At 44.8% G+C, this 23,784-nt stretch overlaps 1 protein-coding gene across 1 annotated transcript in view; it reads left to right on the forward strand.

The window, feature by feature from the left end:
* The window catches only part of LOC144494648 (A disintegrin and metalloproteinase with thrombospondin motifs 3-like), a 500,070-nt gene that overhangs the window by 360,521 nt on the left and 115,765 nt on the right, over positions 1-23,784 (forward strand). The window contains exons 11-12 of the mRNA XM_078213852.1: positions 18,696-18,839; positions 22,421-22,553. Coding sequence (XP_078069978.1) covers positions 18,696-18,839; positions 22,421-22,553 — 277 coding nt within the window. The remainder of the gene's footprint in view (positions 1-18,695; positions 18,840-22,420; positions 22,554-23,784) is intronic.

A 23,784-nucleotide genomic window follows, 5' to 3' on the forward strand; every position in this document is an offset into this window, starting at 1 on the left:
GTAAGAGGGAGGTCGTGCCTTACAAATTTGGTGGAGTTTTTTGAGGAAGTGACAAAAACGGTTGATGAAGGAAGGGCCGTGGATGTCGTCTATATGGATTTCAGTAAGGCATTTGACAAAGTCCCACATGGCAGGTTGGTTAAGAAGGTTAAGGCTCATGGGATACAAGGAGAAGTGGCTCGATGGGTGGAGAACTGGCTTGGCCATAGGAGACAGAGGGTAGTGGTCGAAGGGTCTTTTTCCGGCTGGAGGTCTGTGACCAGTGGTGTTCCACAGGGCTCTGTACTGGGACCTCTGCTATTTGTGATATATATAAATGATTTGGAAGAAGGTGTAACTGGTGTAATCAGCAAGTTTGCGGATGACACAAAGATGGCTGGAATTGCGGATAGTGAAGAGCATTGTCGGGCAATACAGCAGGATATAGATAGGCTGGAAAATTGGGCGGAGAGGTGGCAGATGGAATTTAATCCGGATAAATGCGAAGTGATGCATTTTGGAAGAAATAATGTAGGAAGGAGTTATGCAATAAATGGCAGAGTCATCAGGAGTATAGAAACACAGAGGGACCTAGGTGTGCAAGTCCACAAATCCTTGAAGGTGGCAACACAGGTGGAGAAGGTGGTGAAGAAGGCATATGGTATGCTTGCCTTTATAGGACGGGGTATAGAGTATAAAAGCTGGAGTCTGATGATGCAGCTGTATAGAACGCTGGTTAGGCCGCATTTGGAGTACTGCGTCCAGTTCTGGTCGCCGCACTACCAGAAGGACGTGGAGGCATTAGAGAGAGTGCAGAGAAGGTTTACCAGGATGTTGCCTGGTATGGAGGGTCTTAGCTATGAGGAGAGATTGGGTAGACTGGGGTTGTTCTCCTTGGAAAGACGGAGAATGAGGGGAGATCTAATAGAGGTATACAAGATTATGAAGGGTATAGATAGGGTGAACAGTGGGAAGCTTTTTCCCAGGTCGGAGGTGACGATCACGAGGGGTCACGGGCTCAAGCTGAGAGGGGCGAAGTATAACTCAGACATCAGAGGGACGTTTTTTACACAGAGGGTGGTGGGGGCCTGGAATGCGCTGCCAAGTAGGGTGGTGGAGGCAGGCACGCTGACATCGTTTAAGACTTACCTGGATAGTCACATGAGCAGCCTGGGAATGGAGGGATACAAACGATTGGTCTAGTTGGACCAAGGAGCGGCACAGGCTTGGAGGGCCGAAGGGCCTGTTTCCTGTGCTGTACTGTTCTTTGTTCTTTGAGATGTTAGGGGTAAGTTTTTCACTCAAAGGGTAGTGGGTGCGTGGAATCGGCTGCCAGTAGTGGTGGTGGAGGCGGATTCGATAGGTTCTTTTAAGAGACTTTTGGATAAGTTCATGGAAGTTAGTAAGATAGAGGGTTATAGGTAAGCCTAGTAGGTAGGGACATGTTTGGCACAACTTGTGGGCCGAAGGGCCTGTTAGTGCTGTAGATTTTCTATGTTCTATGTTCTATGTAAGGATAGATAAATTTTTGTACAGTAAAGGAATTAAGGGTTATGGCAAGCGGGCGGGTAAGTGGAGCTAAGTCTACAAAAAGATCAGCCATGATCTTATTGAATGGCGGAGCAGGCTTGAGGGGCTAGATGGCCTACTCCTGCTCCTAGTTCTTAAGTCAGGCGATGCTGACCTATACAAGAAATCCAGATACGATCTACGGAGACCCATCAAAGATATTAAGAGACTGTACTGGACCAAGCTGGAGTCCCAGGCTAGCCACACGAACTCCCACTGACTTTGGGAATGTCTGCAAGACATAACCGGCTACAAGATGAAGGCATGTAGAATTGCCAGCACCAATGCACCCTCCCCAATGAGCTCAACGCATTCCATGCTCGTTTTAAGTAAGTCAGTAAGAGCACGCCTTCTGCCACGGAAGCCTCAGCCGAACCAGTATCCGAGGTCACCATCACAGACATCAGATCGGCCTTCTTGAAAGTTAAAGGCGTTCTATAAATATGTGAAGAGTAAAAGGATGCGATGTGAAGGAATAGGACCTATAAAATGTGAAGGTGAGAAAGTCTGTACAGAAACGGAAGAAATAGCAGAGGTGCTGAATGAATATTTTACCTCGGTATTCACGGTGGAAAAAGATCTGGGTGGTTGTACTACAGGATTGAGGTGGACTGAAAAGATTGAGTATGTGGACATCAAGAAAGAGGATGTGTTGGAAATTTTGAATAGCATCAAGATGGATAAGTTGCCGGGACCGGATGGGATGTACCACAGGTTACTGTGGGACGCGAGGGAAGAGATTGCAGATCCTCTGGCGATGATCTTTGCGTCGTCGATGGAGACGGGAGAGGTGCCAGAGGATTGGAGGATTGTGGATGTGGTTCCTATATTCAAGAAAGGGAATAGGGATAGCCCAGGAAATTACCGACCGGTGAGTCTAACCTCAGTGGTTGGTAAGTTGATGGAGAAGATCCTGAGGGACAGGATTTGTGAACATTTAGAGAAGTTTAGTATGCTCAAAAGTAGTCAGCACGGCTTTGTCAAAGGCAAATCGTGCCTTACGAGCCTGGTGGAGTTCTTTGAAAATGTGACTAAACACATTGACGAAGGAAAAGCGGTAGATGTGGTTTACATGGACTTCAGCAAGGCATTCGATAAGGTCCCCCATGCAAGACTTCTCGGGAAACTGAGAAGGCATGGGATCCAAGGGGCTGTTGCCTTGTGGATCCAAAACTGGCTTGCCTGCAGAAGGCAGAGAGTGGTTGTAGATGGGTCTTTTTCTGAATGGAGGTTGGTCACCAGTGGAGTGCCCAGTTCTGGGACCCTTGCTGTTTGTCATTTTCATAAATGACCTGGATGAGGAAGTGGAGGGATGGGTTGGTAAGTTTGCCGACGACACGAAGGTTGGTGGTGTTGTGGATAGGTTGGAGGGATGTCAGAAGCTGCAGCGTGACATAGATAGGATGCAAGACTGGGCGGAGAAGTGGCAGATGGACTTCAACCCGGATAAATGTGTAGTGGTCCATTTTGGCAGGTCAAATGGGATGAAGGAGTATAATATCAAGGGTAAGACTCTTAACAGTGTAGAGGATCAGAAGGACCTTGGGGTCCGCGTCCATAGGACTCTAAAATCAACCTCGCAGGTAGAGGAGGTAGTTAAGAAGGCGTATGGTGTGCTGGCCTTCATCAATCGAGGGATTGAGTTTAGGAGTCGGGAGATAATGATTCAGCTTTACAAGACCCTCGTCAGACCCCACTCAGTTCTGGTCGCCTCACTATAGGAGGGATGTGGAAATGATTGAAAGGGTGCAGAGAAGATTTACAAGGATGTTGCCTGGATTGGTTGGCATGTCTTATGAGGATATGTTGAGGGAGCTAGGTCTTTTCTCCTTGGAGAGACGAAGGACGAGAGGTGACCTGATAGAGGTGTACAAGATGTTGAGAGGTATAGATCGGGTGGATTCTCGGAGGCTTTTTCCCAGGGCTGAAATGGCTGCAACGAGAGGACACAGGTTTAAGGTGCTGTGGAGTCGGTACAGAGGAGATGTCAGGCGTAAGTTTTTCACAGTAAGAAGTTTAACAACACCAGGTTAAAGTCCAACAGGTTTATTTGGTAGCAAAAGCCACACAAGCTTTCGAGGCTCTGAGCCCCTTCTTCAGGTGAGTGGGAATTCTGTTCACAAACAGAACTTATAAGACACAGACTCAATTTACATGAATAATGGTTGGAATGCGAATACTTACAACTAATCCAGTCTTTAAGAAACAAAACAATGGGAGTGGAGAGAGCATCAAGACAGGCTAAAAAGATGTGTATTGTCTCCAGACAAGACAGCCAGTGAAACTCTGCAGGTCCACGCAACTGTGGGAGTTACAAATAGTGTGACATAAATTCTGATTCTAGGATCGCATGATAAAGACTCAGGAGGAAAAAAGCAGAAATATTTATGTGAAATAGTGTGACTATTTCGTGTCGCGGAGCAGAAACTGATAGCCAGGTTCCGCACACACAAGGACGGCCTCAACCGGGATATTGGGTTTATGTCACACTATTTCACATAAATATTTCTGCTTTTTTCCTCCTGAGTCTTTATCATGCGATCCTAGAATCAGAATTTATGTCACACTATTTGTAACTCCCACAGTTGCGTGGACCTGCAGAGTTTCACTGGCTGTCTTGTCTGGAGACAATACACATCTTTTTAGCCTGTCTTGATGCTCTCTCCACTCCCATTGTTTTGTTTCTTAAAGACTGGATTAGTTGTAAGTATTCGCATTCCAACCATTATTCATGTAAATTGAGTCTGTGTCTTATAAGTTCTGTTTGTGAACAGAATTCCCACTCACCTGAAGAAGGGGCTCAGAGCCTTGAAAGCTTGTGTGGCTTTTGCTACCAAATAAACCTGTTGGACTTTAACCTGGTGTTGTTAAACTTCTTACTGTGTTTACCCCAGTCCAACGCCGGCATCTCCACATCGTAAGTTTTTCACTCAGAGGGTGGTGGGTGAGTGGAATCGGCTGCCGTCAGTGGTGGTGGAAGCAAACTCGATCGGGACTTTTAAGAGACTTCTGGATGAGTACATGGAACTTAATAGGATTGAGGGTTATAGGTAAGCCTATATATAAGCCTTGGTAGGTAGGGACATGACCGGCGCAACTTGTGGGCCGAAGGGCCTGTTTGTGCTCTATTTTTTCTATGTTCTATGTTCTATAAATCAAGGAAAGTAACTCGCCCAGATGGGGTACCCGGATGAGTACTCAAATTCTGCATGTACCAGCTGGAGCGGGTATTCGCAGACAACCTTAACCTCTCCTTACTCCACTCTGAGGTCCCTATCTGCTTCATTGAATCATAGAATCCCTACAATACAGAAAGAGGCAAGTCAGCCGATCGAGTCTGCACCGACCACAATCCCACCCAGGCCCTACCCCCATATCCCGACATATTTACCCACTAATCCCTCTAACCTACGCATCTCACGACACTAAGGGCAATTTTAGCATGGCCAATCAACCTAATCCGCACATCTTTGGACTGTGGGAGGAAACCTGAACATCCGGAGGAAATCCACTTCAAGAAGACAACCATCATCTCTGTACGAAAGAAAAGCCAAGCAGCGTGACATAATGACAATCGCCCAGTGGCCCTGACATCCATCATCATGAAGTGCTTCGTAAGGTTAGTCATGGCACGGATCAATTTCGGCCTCCTAGATTGCCTGGATCCACTATAGTTCATCTATCGCCACAACAGGTACACAGCAGGTGCCATCTCCCTGATTGGCTCTACAATCAACGCTGGAACATCTGGATAACAAAGACACTTATGCCAGACTCCTATTTATTGATTACAGCTCAGCCTTCAACACCATTATTCCTACAAAACTCATTTCCAAACTCCATGGCCTGGGGCTCGGCTCCTCCCTCTGTGACTGGATCCTAGACTCCCTAACCCACAGACTGGAATCAGTAAGGATAGGCAACAACACCTCCTCCACGATTATCCTCAACACAGGTGCCCTACAAGGCTCAGTCCCTTACTATACTCCTTGTACACCTATGACTGTGTGGCCAAATTCCCCTCCAACTCGATTTTCAAATTCGCTGATGACACCACCGTAGTAGATCGGATCTCAAACAATGATGAGACTGAGTACAGGAAAGAGATAGAGAATCTGGTGAATTGGTATGACGACAATAATCTCTCTCTCAATGTGAGTTAAAAAAAGGAGATAGTCATCGACTTCAGGAAGCGTAGTGGAGGTCATGCCCCATCTACATCAATGGGGATTAAGTGGAAATGGTCGAGAGCTTCAAGTTTCTAGGTGTCCAGATCACCCAACAACCTGTCCTGATCCCTCCATGCTGATGCTATAGTTAATAAATCCAAACCGACGCCTCTACTTTCTCAGGAGTCTAAGGAGATTCAGCATGTCCGCTACGACTCCTATGTCCTACGACAGATGCACCATAGAAAGCATCCTTTCTGGTTGTATCACAGCTTGGTATGGCTCCTGCTCTGTCCAAAACTGCAAGATACTATAAAGGGTCATGAACAAATCCCAGTCCATCATGCAAACCAACCTCCCATCTATTGACTCTGTCTACACTTCCCACTGCGTCGGAAAAGCAGCCAGTATAATCGAGGATCCCAGGCACCCCCGATATACCCTCTTTCACCTTCCTCTGTCGGGCAAAAAATACAAAAGTCTGAGATCGTATACCAACCTCCTCAAGAACAGCTTCTTCCCTGCAGCCATCAGACTTTAGAATGGACCTACCTTATATTAAGTTGATCTTTCTCATGAGCTGCCCTGACAACAGGAATCACAACCCCTCATTGCCTGTCCTGATACCAGGATTTCAAGGCTTCTCATAGTTGCCATAATAAAGAACAAAGACCAATACAGCACAGGAACAGGCCCTTCGGCCCTCCAAGCCTGCACCTATCATGTGTTCCTAACTAGACCATCCGTTTGTATCCCTCTATTCCCAGTCTGTTCATGTGGCTATCTAGATAAGTCTTAAATGATCCTAGCGTGTCTGCCTCAACCACCTTGCTTGGTAGGGCATTCCAGGCCCCACCACCCTCTGTGTAAAATACGTCCCCCACATATCTGTATTGAACCTTGCCCCCCTTACCTTGAACTTGTGACCCCCCGTGTTTGTCATTTCTGACCTGGGAAAAAGCTTCCAACTGTTCACCCTCTCTATGCCCTTCATAATTTTATAAACTTCTCTTAGGTCACCCCTCAACCTCTGTCTTTCCAGGGAGAACAACCCTAGTTTAATCAATCTCTCCTCATAGCTAATACCCTCCATACCAGGCAACATCCTGGTAAACCTTTTCTGCACTCTCTCCAAAGCCTCCACGTCCTTCTGGTAGTGTGGCGACCAGAACTGAACGCAGTATTCCAAATGTGGCCTAACCAACGTTCTATATAACTGCAACATCATGTGCCAACTTTTATACTCTATGCCCCGTCCAATAAAGGCAAGCATGCCATATGCCTTCTTCACCACCTTTTCCACCTGTGCTGCCACCTTTAAGGATCTGTGGATTTGCACACCCAGATCCCTCTGTGTGTCCATATTCCTGATGGTTCTGCCATTTATTGTATACCTTCCCGCTGCATTAGATCTACCAAAATGCATCACTTCGCATTTATGTGGATTAAATTCCATCTGCCATTTCTCCGCCCAATTTTCCAGCCTATCTATATCCTGCTGTATTCTCTGACAATGTTCATCACTATCCGCAACTCCAGCAATCTTTGTGTCATCCGCAAACTTATTAATCAGACCAGCAATAATGGCAGGAGTCATAAGCCCTTCACAGTTTTTCCTGGTCGCAGGAGTTACAGACCCTTCAAAAGAGCGGCACAGTGGTTAGCACTATTAAGCTGATCTTTTTCTACACCCTGGCTATGACTGTAACACTACATTCTGCATCCTCCTTTCCTTCTCTATGAACGGTATGCTTTATCTCTATAGTGCGCAAGAAACAATACTTTTCATTGTGTACCAATGCATGTAAGAAGTCTCACAACACCAGGTTAAATTCCAACAGGTTTATTTGGTAGCAAAAGCCACTAGCCTTCGGAGCGCTGCTCCTTCGTCAGGTAAGTAGGAGTTCTGTTCACAAACGGCATATAAAGACACAAACTCAATTTACAAAATAATGATTGGAATGCGAGTCTTTACAGGTAATCAAGTCTTAAAGGTACAGACAATGTGAGTGGAGAGAGCGTTAAGCACAGGTTAAAGAGATGTGTATTGTCTCCAGACAGGACGGTTAGTGAGGTTTTGCAAGCCCAGGCAAGTCGTGGGGGTTACAGATCGTGTGACATGAACCCAAGATCGCGGTTGAGGCCGTCCTCATGTGTGTGGAACTTGGCTATCAGTCTCTGCTCAGCGACTCTGCGTTGTCGTGTGTCATGAAGGCTGCTTTGGAGAACGCTTACCCGAAGATCAGAGGCCGAATGCACGTGACCGCTGTAGTGTTCCCCAACAGGAAGAGAACACTCTTGCCTGGTGATTGTCGAGCGGTGTTCATTCATCCATTGTCGTAGCGTCTGCATGGTCTCCCCAATGGAGCATGCCTCGGGACATCCTTTCCTGCAGCGTATCAGGTAGACAACGTTGGCCAAGTTGAAAAAGTATGTACTGTGTACCTGGTGGATGGTGTTCTCACGTGAGATGATGGCATCCGTGTCGATGATCCGGCACGTCTTGCAGAGATTGCTGTGGCAGGGTTGTGTGGTGTCATGGTCACTGTTCTCCTGAAGGCTGGGTAGTTTGCTGCGGACAATGGTCTGTTTGAGGTTGTGTGGTTGTTTGAAGGCAAGAAGTGGGAGTGTGGGGACGGCCTTGGCAAGATGTTTGTCTTCATCAATGACATGTTGAAGGCTCCGGAGAAGATGTCGTAACTTCTCCGCTCCGGGGAAGTACTGGACGACGAAGGGTACTCTGTCCACCATGTCCCGTGTTTGTCTTCTGAGGAGGTCGGTGCGGTTTTTCACTTTGGCACGTCCGAACTGTCGATCGATGAGTTGAGCACCATATCCTGTTCTTATGAGGGCATCTTTTAGCGTCTGGAGGTGTCTGTTCCGATCCTCCTCATCTGAGCAGATCCTGTGTATACAGAAGGCTTTTCCATAGGGGATGGATGGCTTCTTTAACGTGTTTAGGGTGGAAGCTGGAGAAGTGGAGCATCGTGAGGTTATCCGTGGGCTTGCGGTACAGTGAAGTGCTGAGGTGAATGTCCTTGATGGGGATGCATGGTCCAAGAATGCAACCAATTCCGGAGAGTAGTCCATGGTGAATCTGATGGTGGGATGGAACTTGTTGATGTCATCATATAGTTGTTTCAGTGATTGTTCACCATGAGTCCAAAGGAAGGAAATGTCTTCGATGTATCTAGTGTATAGCATCGGTTGAAGGTCCTGTGCGGTGAAGAGGTCTTGTTCGAACCTGTGCATGAAGATGTTGGCATATTGAGGTGTGAATTTGGTCCCCATAGCTGTTCTGTGTGTCTGGATGAAGAACTGGTTGTTGAAGGTGAAGACATTGTGGTCCAGGATGAAGCGGATAAGTTGTAAAATTGCATCTGGAAACTGGCAGCTGTCAGCGTTGAGTACTGAGGCAGTTGCAGCAATGCCATCGTCGTGGGGAATGCTGGTGTAGAGTGCCGAGACATCCATTGTGACGAGGAGTGCTCCTGGTTCAACTGCTCCATGTGTGCCGAGTTTCTGTTTTCTGAGCTTCCGAGTTTCCAACGCTCTCTCCACTCACATTGTCTGTACCTTTAAGACTTGATTACCTGTAAAGGCTCACATTCCAACCATTATTTTGTAAATTGAGTTTGTGTCTTTATATGCCCTGTTTGTGAACAGAACTCCCACTTACCTGACGAAGGAGCAGCGCTCAGAAAGCTCGTGGCTTTTGCTACCAAATAAACCTGTTGGACTTAATCTGGTGTTGTGAGACTTCTTGCTGTGATTATCCCAGTCCAACGCCGGCATCTCCACATCATTACTAATACATGTGACAATCATACATCATATCAAATCAAATCAAATCAAAGTGTCTAAACCATGCCTTTCTGCACCCAGAACCTATTAAAATGAGAATGATGCATCAAATGTGTAAAATCAACACACTTCGCTTCAGCAGATGACCTATGTCATTTTCTCATGGTCCAGGGCAGCTACTTTCCAGGATTACACACATAGCCCCATCACCTCAGGTTAGTTACTGAGACATTTCTCCAACTATTTACATGTGTTGATTCGCTCAGTTAAGAGAAGTGGATGGCTATACTACTCATCCAGTTCTCCATGGAGAAAGACATTCTTTGAACTTCGTCTTTCTTCTTGGATGAAATGATTTAACTCCCATGTTCACATCTGAGTTATTCCTAGAGTGTGTGAGAGACATTCACTCTCCTTTAATGTATGTTTTGATCTGTTTTGTGATCCTCTGTGCAATGCTGCAGCTTCTTTTGGTGTTTAAGGTGGACAGTCTTTTGTAATTTAGCTATTGCTGCACCAAACTTTATAATCTTGTCAAGAGGACAATGAGTGCTAGGTAGGGCCAAGTGGGTGTCACTGCTTATTGTAAACAGAGCATCTTTGGCCTCCCTGCAGTTTCATTATTAAACATAGAAGATAGGAGCAGGAGGAGGCCATTCGGCCCTTCGAGCTTGCTCCGCCATTCATCACGATCATGGCTGATCATCCAACTCAATAGCCCAATCCTGCTTTCTCCCCATAACCTTTGATCCTGTTTGCCCCAAGTGCTATATCTAGCCGCCTCTTGAATACATTCAATGTTTTAGCATCAACTACTTCCTGAGTAATGAATTCCACAGGCTCACCACTCTTTGGGTGAAGAAATGTCTCCTCATCTCCATCCTAAATGGTCTAATTATGTTATTTTCTTTCTTAAAATTATTATGCCATTATTCTTCGTGCTGTAAACGAGTGATTTGTTTCTGATGTTATCTTGGTAATTGGTGTGTTTCATTTGTAATGGGGTCAGTCTTGGGACAGTGGTAATACTCCTGCCTTTAGGTCAGCAGGTCATGGGTTCTATTGCCATTCCAAAGCATCTATTCTGACATTTCAGTGGATTATTGAGGGAGTGCTACACTTTTGAAGATGCCATCATTCAGATGAAATATTTATCGCACGTCCCGCCTACCCCTTCATATGTATGTCGAAGAGCATGGAACTTCTTCCTGTCTTCTGATCCAACATTCATCCCTCAATCCCCCATCATTAAAACATTATTCATCTGTCTCAAAAGAACATAGGAGCAGGAGTGGGCCATTCAGACCCTTGCATATGGTCAATTGTGAATGATCTATATCTTAACTGTATTTACCTGTCTTGGTCATATTCTTTAGTATCCATTTCTAACAAAATATCAATCACAGTTTTGGAATTGTCAATCAATTTGTACTCATCAATTTTTTTAAGGGAGAGCGGCAGACTTCCACTCCCCTTTTGGCAGAGAAGTGCCTTCTGACGGCACCCTAATTTTAAAAATGTGCCCTTTTGTTCTCGTCTCCCCTACAGAGAAAATGTTTTACTCTATCTACCCAATCAAATCCTTTCATCATTTTAAGCACCTTAATTAGATCAGTCCTCAATCATTTCCATTCAAGGGAATGCAATAATCAGTGCAATTTATCCACATAATTTAACATTCCTAGCCCTGCTATCATTCTTATGTCTGCATACCAAGTACAATTTATGGTGGTGGGGTCCCCAGACTGAGCATCAGGTGCTGTATAACCAGATTTTTGTACAACTGTATTCTAACCATTTTGGAATAGTTCTCATAGTTGTTTTTGGGGACCTTGCCGTGCACAATTTGGCTGCCTCATTTTTTACAACAATAACTATACTTCAACAGTATTATTTGATTTGATTTATTATTGTCACATGTATTAACATACAGTGAAAAGTATTGTTTCTATACAGACAAAACATACTGTTCATAATGAAGGAAACGAGAGAGTGCAGAATGTACTGTTACAGTCATAGCTAGGGTGTAGAGAAAGATTAACTTAATGCAAGGTAAGTCCATTCAAAAGCCTGACAGCAGGAGGGAAGAAGCTGTTCTTGAGTCAGTTGGTACGTAACCTCAGACTTTTGTATCTTTTTCCCGAAGGAAGAAGGTGGAAGAGAGAATGTCCGGGGTGCTTGGGACCCTTAATTATGCTGGCTGCTTTGCCGAGGCAGCGGGAAGTGTAGACAGAGTCAATGGATGGGAGGCTGGTTTGCGTGATGGATTGGGCTACATTCATGACCTTTTGGAGTTTCTTGCAGTCTTGGGCAGAGCAGGAGCCACACCAAGCTGTGATACAACCAGAAAGAATGCTTTCTATGGTGCATCTGTAAAAGTTGGTGAGAGTCGTAGCTGACATGCCAAATTTCCTTCATCTTCTGAGAAAGTAGAGGCGTTGTTGGGCTTTCTTAACTATAGTGTCGGCATGGGGGGACCAGGACAGGTGGTTGGTGATCTGGACACCTAAAAACTTGAAGCTCTCGACCCTTTCTACTTCGTCCCCATTGATGTACACAGGGGCATATTCTCCTTTACGCTTCCTGAATTCGATGCCAATCTTTATCTTCATTTTGTTGGCATTAAGGTAGAGATTATTGTTGCCTCACCAATTCACCAGATTCTCTATTATATTGACAATGAAGTGCTTTGGGATATCTTGAGGTCATGAATGCAAGTCTTTCCTTCTAATAGTTTCTGCGAGGACCCTGCTGTTTCTTACCAATAGGTTTTTAGCCAATAAGGGAATTAAGGGTTATGGGGAGCGGGCAGGTAAGTGGAACTGAACCCACTATCAGATCAGCCATGATCTTATTGAATGGCGGAGCAGGCTTGAGGGGCCAGATGGCCTACTCCTGCTTCTATTTCTTATGTTCTTATGTACCAAGCGTACTATTCATGTTTATTGGTGAAATGAAGGCCATGCTGAAAAGATTGAAGTTACATCTCCAAATCAGTAGCAGCAAATGTATCATTTTGAATTAAACATATTCTCATATGATGTGAAGTCTTACAGATCAATGATTGGCAGGCTCTGCCCCAAATTGAACATTCTGCTTTAGTACACATTGTGACTTGTCTTTTAAGACATTTCAATATTTCAGTTTAAGTTCATTTATTAGTGTCACAAGTAGGCTTACATTAAAACTGCGATGAAGTTACTGTGAAAATCCTCTAGCTGCCACACTCTGGCACCTGTTCGGGTACACTGAGGGAGAATTTAGCATGGCCAATGCACTTGACAGCCGCCTTTTGGACTGTGGGAGAAAACCGGAGCACCCGGAGGAAACCCATGCAGACATAGAGAGAACTTGCAGACTCCGCACAGACAGTGAACCAAGCTGGGAATCCCTGGCACTGTGAGGCACAATTCCTACAATGGAATTCATTGCACCAACATTTTTCAGCAAATACATAAATAGTCTTAGATGGAAGTGACAGTCAGCAATCATAGAATCCTACAGTGCAGAAGGAGGCCATTTGGCCCATCGAGTCTGCACCGACCACAATCCGACCCTGGCCTATCTCCATGCATTTACTCTAGCTAGTCCCCCTTATACTAAGGGGCAATTTAGAACAAAGAAAAGTATAGCACAGGAACAGGCCCTTCAGCCCTCCAAGCATGCGCCGATCACGATGCCTGCCTAAACTAAAACCATATGCACTTATGGAGGTCATATCCTTCCATTCCCATCCTATTTATGTACTCGTCTAGTTGCCCCTTAAATGCCACTATTACACCTGCTTCCACCACCTTCCCAGGCAACGTGTTCCAGACATTCACCACCCTCTGTGTAAAAAACTTGCTTCACACATCCCTTCTAAACTTTTCCTCTTAAACCTATGTCCCCTAGTACTTGACTTTTCTACCCCAGGAAAGAGCATCTGACTATCCACTCTGTCCATGCCACTCAATCTTGTAGACCTCTATCAGGTTACTTCTCAACCTCCATCGTTCCAGTGAGAACAAACCAAGTTTATCCAACCTCTCCTCACAGATAATACCCTCCAGACCAGGCAACATCCTGGTAAACCTCTTCTGCATCCTCTCCAAAGCATCCACATCCTTCTGGTAGTGTGGTGACCAGAATTGTACACAATATTCCAAATGAGGCCTAACTAAGGTTCCGTACAGCTGCAGCATGACCCAGCAATTTTTATACTCAATGCCCCGACCGATGAAGGCAAGCATGCCGTATGCTTTCTTGACTACCTTATTCACCTGCGTTGCCACTTTCAGTGGTCGGTGGGCATGTACACCCAGATCTCTCTCTATTTCAATACTCAAGGGTTCTACCATTTGCTGCAAAATTCCTACATGCATCCTTCCAAAATGCATTATCTCACATTTGTCCAGATTAAACTCATTTGCCATTTCTCCGCCCAAGTTTCCAACCGGTCTATATCTTGCTGCATCCTCTGACAATCCTCTTCATTGTCCGCAACTCCACCAATTTTTGTGTCATCTGCAAACTTACTAATCAGACCAGCTACACTTTCCTCCAAATCATTTTTATATACTACAAACAACAAAGGTCCCAGAACTGATCCCTGTGGAACACCGCTAGTCATAGCCTTCCATTCAGAAAAGCACCTACTGCTGCACTCTGTTTTCTATGGCCAAGCCAGTTCTGTATTCATCTTGCCAGTTCTCCTCTGATCCCGTGTGACTTCACCTTTTGTACCAGTCCACCATGAGGTGTCTTGTCAAAACCTTTAGTGAAGTCCATATATACAACATCCACTGCCTTTCCATCTTCTTCGTCACTTCCTCGAAAAACCCAATGAAGTTCGCGAGGCACAACCTCCCCTTCACAAAACCATGCTGTCTATCACTAATAAATCCATTTCTTTCCAAATACGAGTAAATCCTGTCCCTAAGAATCTTTTCAATAATTTCCCTACCACTGACATAAGGCTCACTGTCCTATAATTTCCTGCATTATCCCTACTGCCTTTCTTAAACAGTGGAACAACATTGGCTGTCCTCCAGTCTTCTGGAACTTCACCTGCAGCTAATGAGGATACAAAGATTTCTGTCAAGGCCCCAGCAATTTCCACCCTTGCCTCCCTCAGTATTCTGGGGTAGATTCCATCAGGCCCTGGGGACTTATCTACTTTAATGCTTTTTAATCCAATATCTCCTTTTTGATATCGACATGACCCAGAATATCTACACACCCTACCCTAGGCTCCTCATCCATCAAGTCCCTTCTTTGGTGAATATTGAGGCAAAATATTCATTTAGTATGTCACCCATTTCCTCTGGTTACATACATAGATTCCCTCCGCTATCCTTAAGTGGACCAACCCTTTCCCTGGCTACCCTCTTGCTCTTTACATATGTATAAAATGCCTTAGGATTTTCCTTAATCCTGTTTTCCAAGGACTTTTCATGACCCCTTTTAGCCCTCCTAACTCCTTCCTTAAGTTTCTTCCTACGTTCTTTATATTCTTCAAGGGCTTCATTTGTCCCAAGCCTTTTAGATCTTATGAATGCTTCCTTTTTCTTTTTGACAAGGCTCATAATATCTCCCGTTATCCAGGGTTCCCGATACTTGCCACACCTATCCTTCAGCCTCACAGGTACATGCTGATCCTGAATTCCAATCAACTGACATTTGAAAGACTCCCACATGTTGGATGTTGATTTACCCTCAAACAGCCTCCCCCAATCTACATTCTCTAGATCCTGCCTAATGTTCATAGAACATAGAAATCATAGAAACCCTACAGTACAGAAAGAGGCCATTCGGCCGATCGAGTCTGCGCCGACCACAATCCCACCCAGGCCCTACCCCCATATCCCTACGTATTTACCCACTAATCCCTCTAACCTATGCACTAAGGGCAATTTTAGCATGGCCAATCAACCTAACCCGCACATCTTTGGACTGTGGGAGGAAACCGGAGCACCCGGAGGAAACCCACGCAGACACGAGGAGAATGTGCAAACTCCACACAGACAGTGACCCAAGCCGGGAATCGAACCCAGGTCCTTGGAACTGTGAAGCGGCAGTGCTAACCACTGTGCTACCGTGCCGCCCTGTTGTAGTTAGTCTTCCCCTAATTTAACACCTTTGCCCAAGGACCACTTTTGTCCTTATCCGCAAGCACCTTAAAACTTCTGGAATTATGATCACTGTTCCTGAAATGGTCTCCTACTGAAACTTCGATTACCTGTCCGGGCTCGTTCCCCAATACTAGGTCTAATATGGCTCCTTCCCAAGTTGGGTTATTTACATAGTTTCAAGAAATGCTCCCAGACGCTCCTCACAAATTCTGCCCCATCCAAGCCGCAAGCTGTAAGTGAGTCCCAGTCAATATAGGGAAAGTTGAAATCACCCACCACAACAACCCTGTTGTTTTTGTATCTTTCCGAAATCTGTCTGCGTATCTGCTCCTCTATTTCCCGCTGTAATAAACCCCAACTTTGTGACTGCACCCTTCACGTTCCTGAGCTCTACCCATATTGCCTCACTGCCTGAACCCTCAAAGGTGTTCCCCCTCAGTGCAGTTGTGATATTCTCCTTAACTAGTAATGCAACTCCGCCACCCCTTTTACACCCCGCTCTATCCTGCCTGAAGCATCTAAATCCTGGAATGTTTAGCTGCCAATCCTGTCCATCTTTCAACCAAGTCTCTGTAATAGCAACAACATCATAGTTCCAAGTACTAATCCAAGCTCTAAATTCATCTGTTTAACCTGTTATGCTCCTCACGTTGAATGAAACAAATGCACTTCAGACCACCAATCTTGCTGTGTTCAACAACTGCTCTTCCTCTTAATCATACAATCATAGAAACCCTACAGTACAGAAAGAGGCCATTCGGCCCATCGAGTCTGCACTGACCACAATCCCACCCAGGCCCTACCCCCATATCCCTACATATTTTACCCACTAATCCCTCTAACCTACGCATCTCAGATCACTAAGGGGCAATTTTAGCATGGCCAATCAACCTAACCCACACATCTTTGGACTGTGTGAGGAAACCGGAGCACCCAGAGGAAATCCACGCAGACACGAGGAGAATGTGCAAACTCCACACAGACAGTGACCCAAGCCGGGAATCGAACCCAGGTTCCTGGAGCTGTGAAGCAGCAGTGCTAACCACTGTGCTACCGTGCCCCCTTAATCTTCTTACTGGCCTTAGTCTGTAGCTCTCCCTCAGTTATTTCTCCTGCTGACTTATTGCTCTGGTTCCCAACCCCCTTCCATATTAGTTTAATCCCGCCCAAGTGACTCCAGCAAATCTACCTGCCAGGATATTGGTGCCCAAAAGAGAAACACTGGAAAATCTCAGCAGGTCTGGCAAGATCTGTAAGGAGAGAAAAGAGCTGACATCTTGAGTCCAGATGATTCTTTGTCAAAGCCCCTCCAGTTTAGGTGTAACACCTCCTTCTTGTACAGGTCCCACCTGTCCCAGAAGAGATCTCAATGATCAAGATATCTGAACCTCTCCCTCCTACACCAGCTCTTTAGCCACATGTTTTGTTGCACTATCTTCCTATTACTAGCTTCACTGGCACATGACACAGGAAGTAATCCTAAGATTACAACCTCGAGGTCCTCTTTTTTAACTACTACTTAACTCCCTGAACTTCCCTTGCAGGATCTTGTCACTCTTCCTGCCTATATCGTTAGTACCAATGTGTACCACCAACTCTGTCTGTTCACCCTCCTCTTTCAGAATGTTCCATGCCCATTCAGAGACATGATTTAGCATGACCAATCTACCCAACCCGCACATCTTTGACTGTGAGAGGAAACCAGAGCACCCAAAGGAAACCCACACAGACACGGGGAGAATGTGCAAACTCCACGCAGTAAGTGACCCAAGCCGGGAATCGAACCCAGGTCCCTGGCACTGTGAGGCAGCAGTGCTAACCACTGTACCATCATGACGCCCCGTATGGCCAAACTGCCCCACCTTTACTCCTTTCCTCCTCTTATTCCTCTTTTTCAAGGCATTGCATCCTCTTTCTTTGACTCCAGGATCACCTGCACAGAGCTTCACACCAGCATGTGATATTCTGATGTGCTGACGCAACACTGGGCTGGAAGAGCCTGACACCAGGGGTAGCTCTAAGCTGCCCTGCGTGTAATTGTTGGCTTAATTTGGCTGGATGTCATGGTGTAAAACCAACTTAAAAATGGTTCAGAATTTCTTTGGGCACCTAACCTGGCCCTTCTCCTACTGGGGTGGGACAGGGAGAAGATTAGGGGGAGGGAAGAGGGTGGAATGTGCTAGAATTGTAATTCATGAGCACTGCCTGTTGAGGGACTCGCTGCTTGTTAAATTAATCAGCAATGTTAAAACATTTATATAGTTTTTCGTCACATCCCTAGAGTTTTCTAAAGCACTTTGCAGCAAGTTACTTTTGCAGTGCATTGTTATTATGCGAGTAGCAGCTTGCACATAGCAAAATTCTACAAGCGGCAAGTAAGTGTGTTTGTGGTGCTAAGGTTGATGGTGGGTTGTTGGCCATGACCAAATGTAGCCTATTGGCATGGGATCTCTGCAGTCCCTGGACCAGCAGATTGCAGGGTGGTGGGGCGGTGGATTTTTCACATGCCCTCTATCCATGGTGTATTTTGCAACGGCAGAGGTAGCCCACCATTAGCCAATGGTGGGATCTTCTGTTCCCCTTGCTGTCAACAGGTTTTCCTGGTGCTCGTACCCTTCATCACTGAGGAACCAAAGTGGGGGCTCAATGCAGTTGGACCGGATGATCCCGCTGGCAGAAACAGCCGGAATATTCAGCCTTACTTTTGATTTAACGTATCACCTCCAATCATGCAGTATTTGCATTAAAGTGTCAGCCTGGATAACGTGCCCTAGTCCTGGATAGGGGCTTGAAGCTTAACTGTGACTCAGACAGGGATGGGTGCATTTTCATTCATGTTACAGTGGTTAGCATTGCTGCCTCACAGCGCCAGTGACCTGGGTTTGATTCCCAAAGTGTGGCGACTAGGAGATTTTCACAGTAACTTCATTGCATTGTTAATGTAAGCCTACCTTATGACACTAATAAATAAACTTAAATTTAAAGCAATGTGATCAGATTCTCTTTTTAAAAAATGTAAACTGTTCATCTTTCTAACAAAGTTTTACTGAAACTCTTGTAGTCTGGGAATGGAACATGATGGTCAAGGAAACCGGTGTGGAGATGAAACCAGCATGGGAAGTGTTATGGCACCTTTGGTCCAGGCTGCATTTCACCGATTTCATTGGTCTCGGTGCAGTGGGCAAGAGCTCAAGCGATATCTTAAGTGAGTACATCAACATGCTGTCAAATCATTGGCCCTGGTGTTGCTTGAATTTATTGAAAATGAATTCTTCTAGGAAGGTGCTGCAGTGAGATAGGAGGGAAAGACTGGTGTTTTGGGTTTGGTGCCTGCAATACCCATTTCTGATGACGTATTGTGAAAATAATTTTGGATTAGCACCTTTACAGTATCCCAAACTAATGTAAACAAAGTAAGTGGAGTTAATGTCTTGCTGTAACCTGAGAAGTAGTAACATTATCAAAGAACAAAGAAAAGTACAGCACAGGAACAGGCCCTTTGGCCCTAAAAGGCCATGCCGATCATTTATGACCAACTAGTACTCCCTCTATCAAGGGTGGTGGGGCGGTGGATTTTTCACATGCCCTCTATCCATGGTGTATTTTGCAACGGCAGAGGTAGCCCACCATTAGCCAATGGTGGGATCTTCTGTTCCCCTTGCTGTCAACAGGTTTTCCTGGTGCTCGTACCCTTCATCACTGAGGAACCAAAGTGGGGGCTCAATGCAGTTGGACCGGATGATCCCGCTGGCAGTTGCAAGCTGCTACTGGGTTGCTGAAATGCAGACCTAATTAGGAATGAGATTGGTGAAGACCTGCTCATTGACCTTTGGTTCGTATTTAGAAAATAGAAAGGAGATCTTATTGAGCTTGCACAATACCTTAATTAGGGTGCAGATTTGGATATTCCATTGTAGAAAGGATATAAAATCAATGAGAAAAAGCAAAGCATACATTCATTCGGGTGTTTCTAGGGATATGGGCTTATAGGTACAAAGATAGGCTTGAGATATTAGAGCTATTTTTCATTATGGATGGAATGTTTAAACATTGGTTAGCCTCAAAGCACAGTAGAAAGGTCAGAGAGAATGTACAGTGCAGATCCACAAGGATGTTTGTTGTCAGTGAAAATAAATCATAATATCAAGAAGAAACCTGAAGCAGTGAAAGTTAAGATGAGATTTAATGGAGGTTCTTCAAATGTTGAAGGGTTTTGACACAGTGACAAGGTAAAAATCCGGTTGGTGAGTCTGGAACAATTAAAATTGCCACTGAACAAATGATGAGGGAGGCTGTGAAGAAAAATCTCTATGCTGGGGTTTTTAGAAAATAACATTTTGTGATAGAATACATTTGAGACATAACAAATGGTAGGGGTAACAAGTTTAAGAGAAAAAAGGGGACTTTGGGCTTAAAGTTCCCAAGGTTGGCTGCTCCTGGTGTTTTTCTTGCTTCAGGTCTGAATTTGTTGTAGGCTATTGATAGAGACTGATTGCCATGAATGGCCAACAACTTCATTTTTATTGTATCATTCAGCTATTAGGACAATAGAAGGCACTATCTTTATTTTGTCCAGCAATGAATATGTTTCTGATGCCTGCAGTGCATTTATGTGTCACCAGAGCTTTCAGTAAACAGATTGTATGTGCGATCAAAAGGAGTGAAATCATAGCATTCTGAGTGCTGGTAAAGGCACTAGTCATTGAGGCAGGCAATTTCCATCACTGCTTAGAGTCATAGAGGTTTACAGCATGGAAACAGGCACTTCGGCCCAACTTGTCCATGCCGCCTTTTTTTAAAATGACTAAGCTAGTCCCAATTGCTCCAGTTTGGCCCATATCCCTCTATAGTCATCTTACCTAGTAACATGTCTAAACACATTTTAAAAGACAAAATTGTACCCGCCTCTACTACTACTTCTGGCAGCTTGTTCCAGACACTCACCACCCCCTGTGTGAAAAAATTGCCCCTCTGGACCCTTTTGTATCTCTCCCTTCTCACCTTAAACCTATGCCCTCTAATTTTAGACTCCCCTATCTTTGGGAAAATATATTGACTATCTAGCTGATCTATGCCCCTCATCATTTTATAGACTCTATAAGATCAGCCCTCAGCCTCCTACACTCCAGAGAAAAACATCCCAGTCTATCCAGCCTCTCCTTATAACTCAAACCATCAAATTCCGGTACATCCTAGGCTGGTGCAAAAGGTTAAATCTCACGGGATCAAAGGTGAACTAGCTAGATGGATACAGAACTGGCTTGGCCATAAAAGACAGAGGGTAGCAGTGGAGGGGTCTTTTTCTGATTGGAGGTCTGTGACGAGTTGTGTTCCGCAGGGCTCTGTACTGGGACCTCTGCTGTTTGTGATATATATAAATGATTTGGAAGAAGATGTAGCTGGTCTGATTAGTAAGTTTGCGGACGACACAAAGATTGCTGGAGTTGCGGATAGTGATGAACATTGTCAGAGAATACAGCAGGTTATAGATAGGCTGGAAAATTGGGCGGAGAAATGGTAGATGGAATTTAATCCAGATAAATGCGAAGTGATGCATTTTGGTAGATCTAATGCAGGGGGGAGCTATACAATAAATGGCAGAACCATCAGGAGTATAGACACACAGAGGGATCTGGGTGTGCAAGTCCACAGATCCTTAAAGGTGGCAGCACAGGTGGAAAAGGTGGTGAAGAAGGCATATGGCATGCTTACCTATATTGGACAGGGCACAGAGTATAAAAGATGGCATATGATGTTGCAGTTATATAGAATGTTGGTTAGGCCACATTTGGAATACTGCGTCCAGTTCTGGTCGCCACACTACCAGAAGGACGTGGAGGCTTTGGAGAGAGGGCAGAAAAGGTTTACCAGGATGTTGCCTGGTATGGAGGGTATTAGCTATGAGGAGAGATTGAGTAAACTAGGGTTGTTCTCCCTGGAAAGATGGAGGTTGAGGGGCGACCTAAGAGAAGTTTATAAAATTATGAAGGGCATAGATAGGGTGAACAGTTGGCAGCTTTTTCCCAGGTCAGAAATGACAAACACAAGGGGTCACAAGTTCAAGGTAAGGGGGGCAAGGTCCAATACAGATTTGTGGGGGACGTATTTTACACAGAGGGTGGTGGGGTCCTGGAATGCACTACCAAGCAAGGTGGTTGAGGCAGACATGCTAGAATCATTTAAGACTTATCTCGATAGCCACATGAACAGACTGGGAATAGAGGGATACAAATGGATGGTCTAGTTCGGACACATGATGGGTGCAGGCTTGGAGGGCCAAAGGGCCTGTTCCTGTGCTGTATTATTCTTTGCTTCTTTGTTAAATCTTTTCTGCATTCTTTCTAGTTTAATAATATCCTTTCTATAATAAGGTGACTAGAACTATACACAGTATTCCAAGTATGGCCTTACCAATGTCCTGTACAACTTCAGCAAGACGTCCCAACTCCTATATTCAATGCTTCCTGCTATGGGATAGCCCCATGTCTATAGTGACTCCATTGAAAGAAACAAAGAAATTGTCAAGAAGTATCAGCAGAGTCCATGCAGGAAGTTCAGGCCTGCTTGAACCGAAAGTATGCATTGAGGAAAATATTTGTTGAATTGGTCTTTCCAGATGTGTGAGCACTCATAGAGGAATCCTCTGGAAATGATGGATGTGGAATGATCCAATTGCTGTAGCATCCCAGGGGTTTTATTGGAATAATCTAGAAAAGTTTGAACAATTGGGATGAAAATTCTAGTGAACTGATCATAGATTCAGTCAGCTTTTTGTTCTTCCTACAGCTCCTATGACTGCCTCCTGGATGATCCATTTGCACACGATTGGCCCAAACTTCCAGAACTGCCAGGGATAAACTACTCAATGGATGAACAATGCCGTTTTGATTTTGGTGTGGGCTACAAGATGTGCACAGCTGTATGTTTTGCCAAAATAATCACCCAATGTGAAATAGAGGGGTTAAAATAACACTCCAATGTGAGATGAGACAATTAGAAATAATTATTCTAGATTAGAGGTGGAAACTCTTTCATGGTCAACTATATCATGTGGTGTGAGATTATGCTTCAAGTTTGATTCATTGTTTTGTGTTAAATCATCAGACTTTAACTGGTTTAACAATTGATCTCAGTGCAGTGCCATGGTGGATGTCCAACTCAGATTGACAGAAGTGTCCTGATTTGCATGTTGGCCAAGGACAGGATCAGACTTGATTCTAAAGTTTCCTCTCTCTGATCAAGCCCTGGCCAACACTCACTGCCTCAGCTTTCAGATGAAAAATGACTATTTCACTGAGGCACCACAGGGCTGTTTGCTTGCAGCTGCCTGTTCTGGCAAGAGCCAGTGCTGACATAAGATGGTGGGGCAAAGGAACAGAAATAAGGAAGCTGAGCACTCATGCCTGGCCAAATACTTCAGTGTTTCTTTTACAGTTCAAAACAAAATTCCAGGGTAAATTCTGCAAGGCTGCAGATTCACAGCAACTATGAATGGTGATCGGGTTTGTTCCATGCAATAGGCATTATTCAGTAAAGGGCAAACACAAAGACGGAACTCTCCTAGTGGGTGGTCAATGTCAATGTCAGGGTTGGTAGATGGTGTGCAGGTTAGGCTTTCACACCTAAACCCTACCTCTGAACTTTTCTTACATGTAATGAGACGTGCTGTGAGTAAGATTGCATTCAGTTTCCCCATCACACCATAAGATTAAAAAAGGCATGCCTTTAAAAAGAGCCTTCAAAACATTCCAAAGTGCTTTATAGAAAATTCATTATTTTTGAAGAGTCACTGTTGTAATGTGAGAAATGCAACCAATTTGTGCACAGCAAGCTCTCACAAATAGCAATGTGATAATGACCAGTTTATATTTTTGTGATGATGATTAAAGGAACATTGTCCTAGACGCTAGGGACAACTCTCCTGCTTTTCCTCCAAATAGAATCTTCTTTGTCCACCTGAGATAGCAGGCTCAGGCCCCATAAACAAACCAGATTGCTGTCTGTTTCAATTTGCCAAGAAGAAACAGAAGTTTATTAATTACTATCATAATAGAGCATTTTGTTTACACATAGCAGCTCAGGTAGCATATTGAGTGAGGAAGGTAGGGTTATTGTACTTTCTGATGGAGTGGCAATTGAGTCAGATTGCC

The sequence above is a fragment of the Mustelus asterias genome, chromosome 6, assembly GCF_964213995.1.
Source record: "Mustelus asterias chromosome 6, sMusAst1.hap1.1, whole genome shotgun sequence".
NCBI lineage: Eukaryota > Metazoa > Chordata > Chondrichthyes > Carcharhiniformes > Triakidae > Mustelus > Mustelus asterias.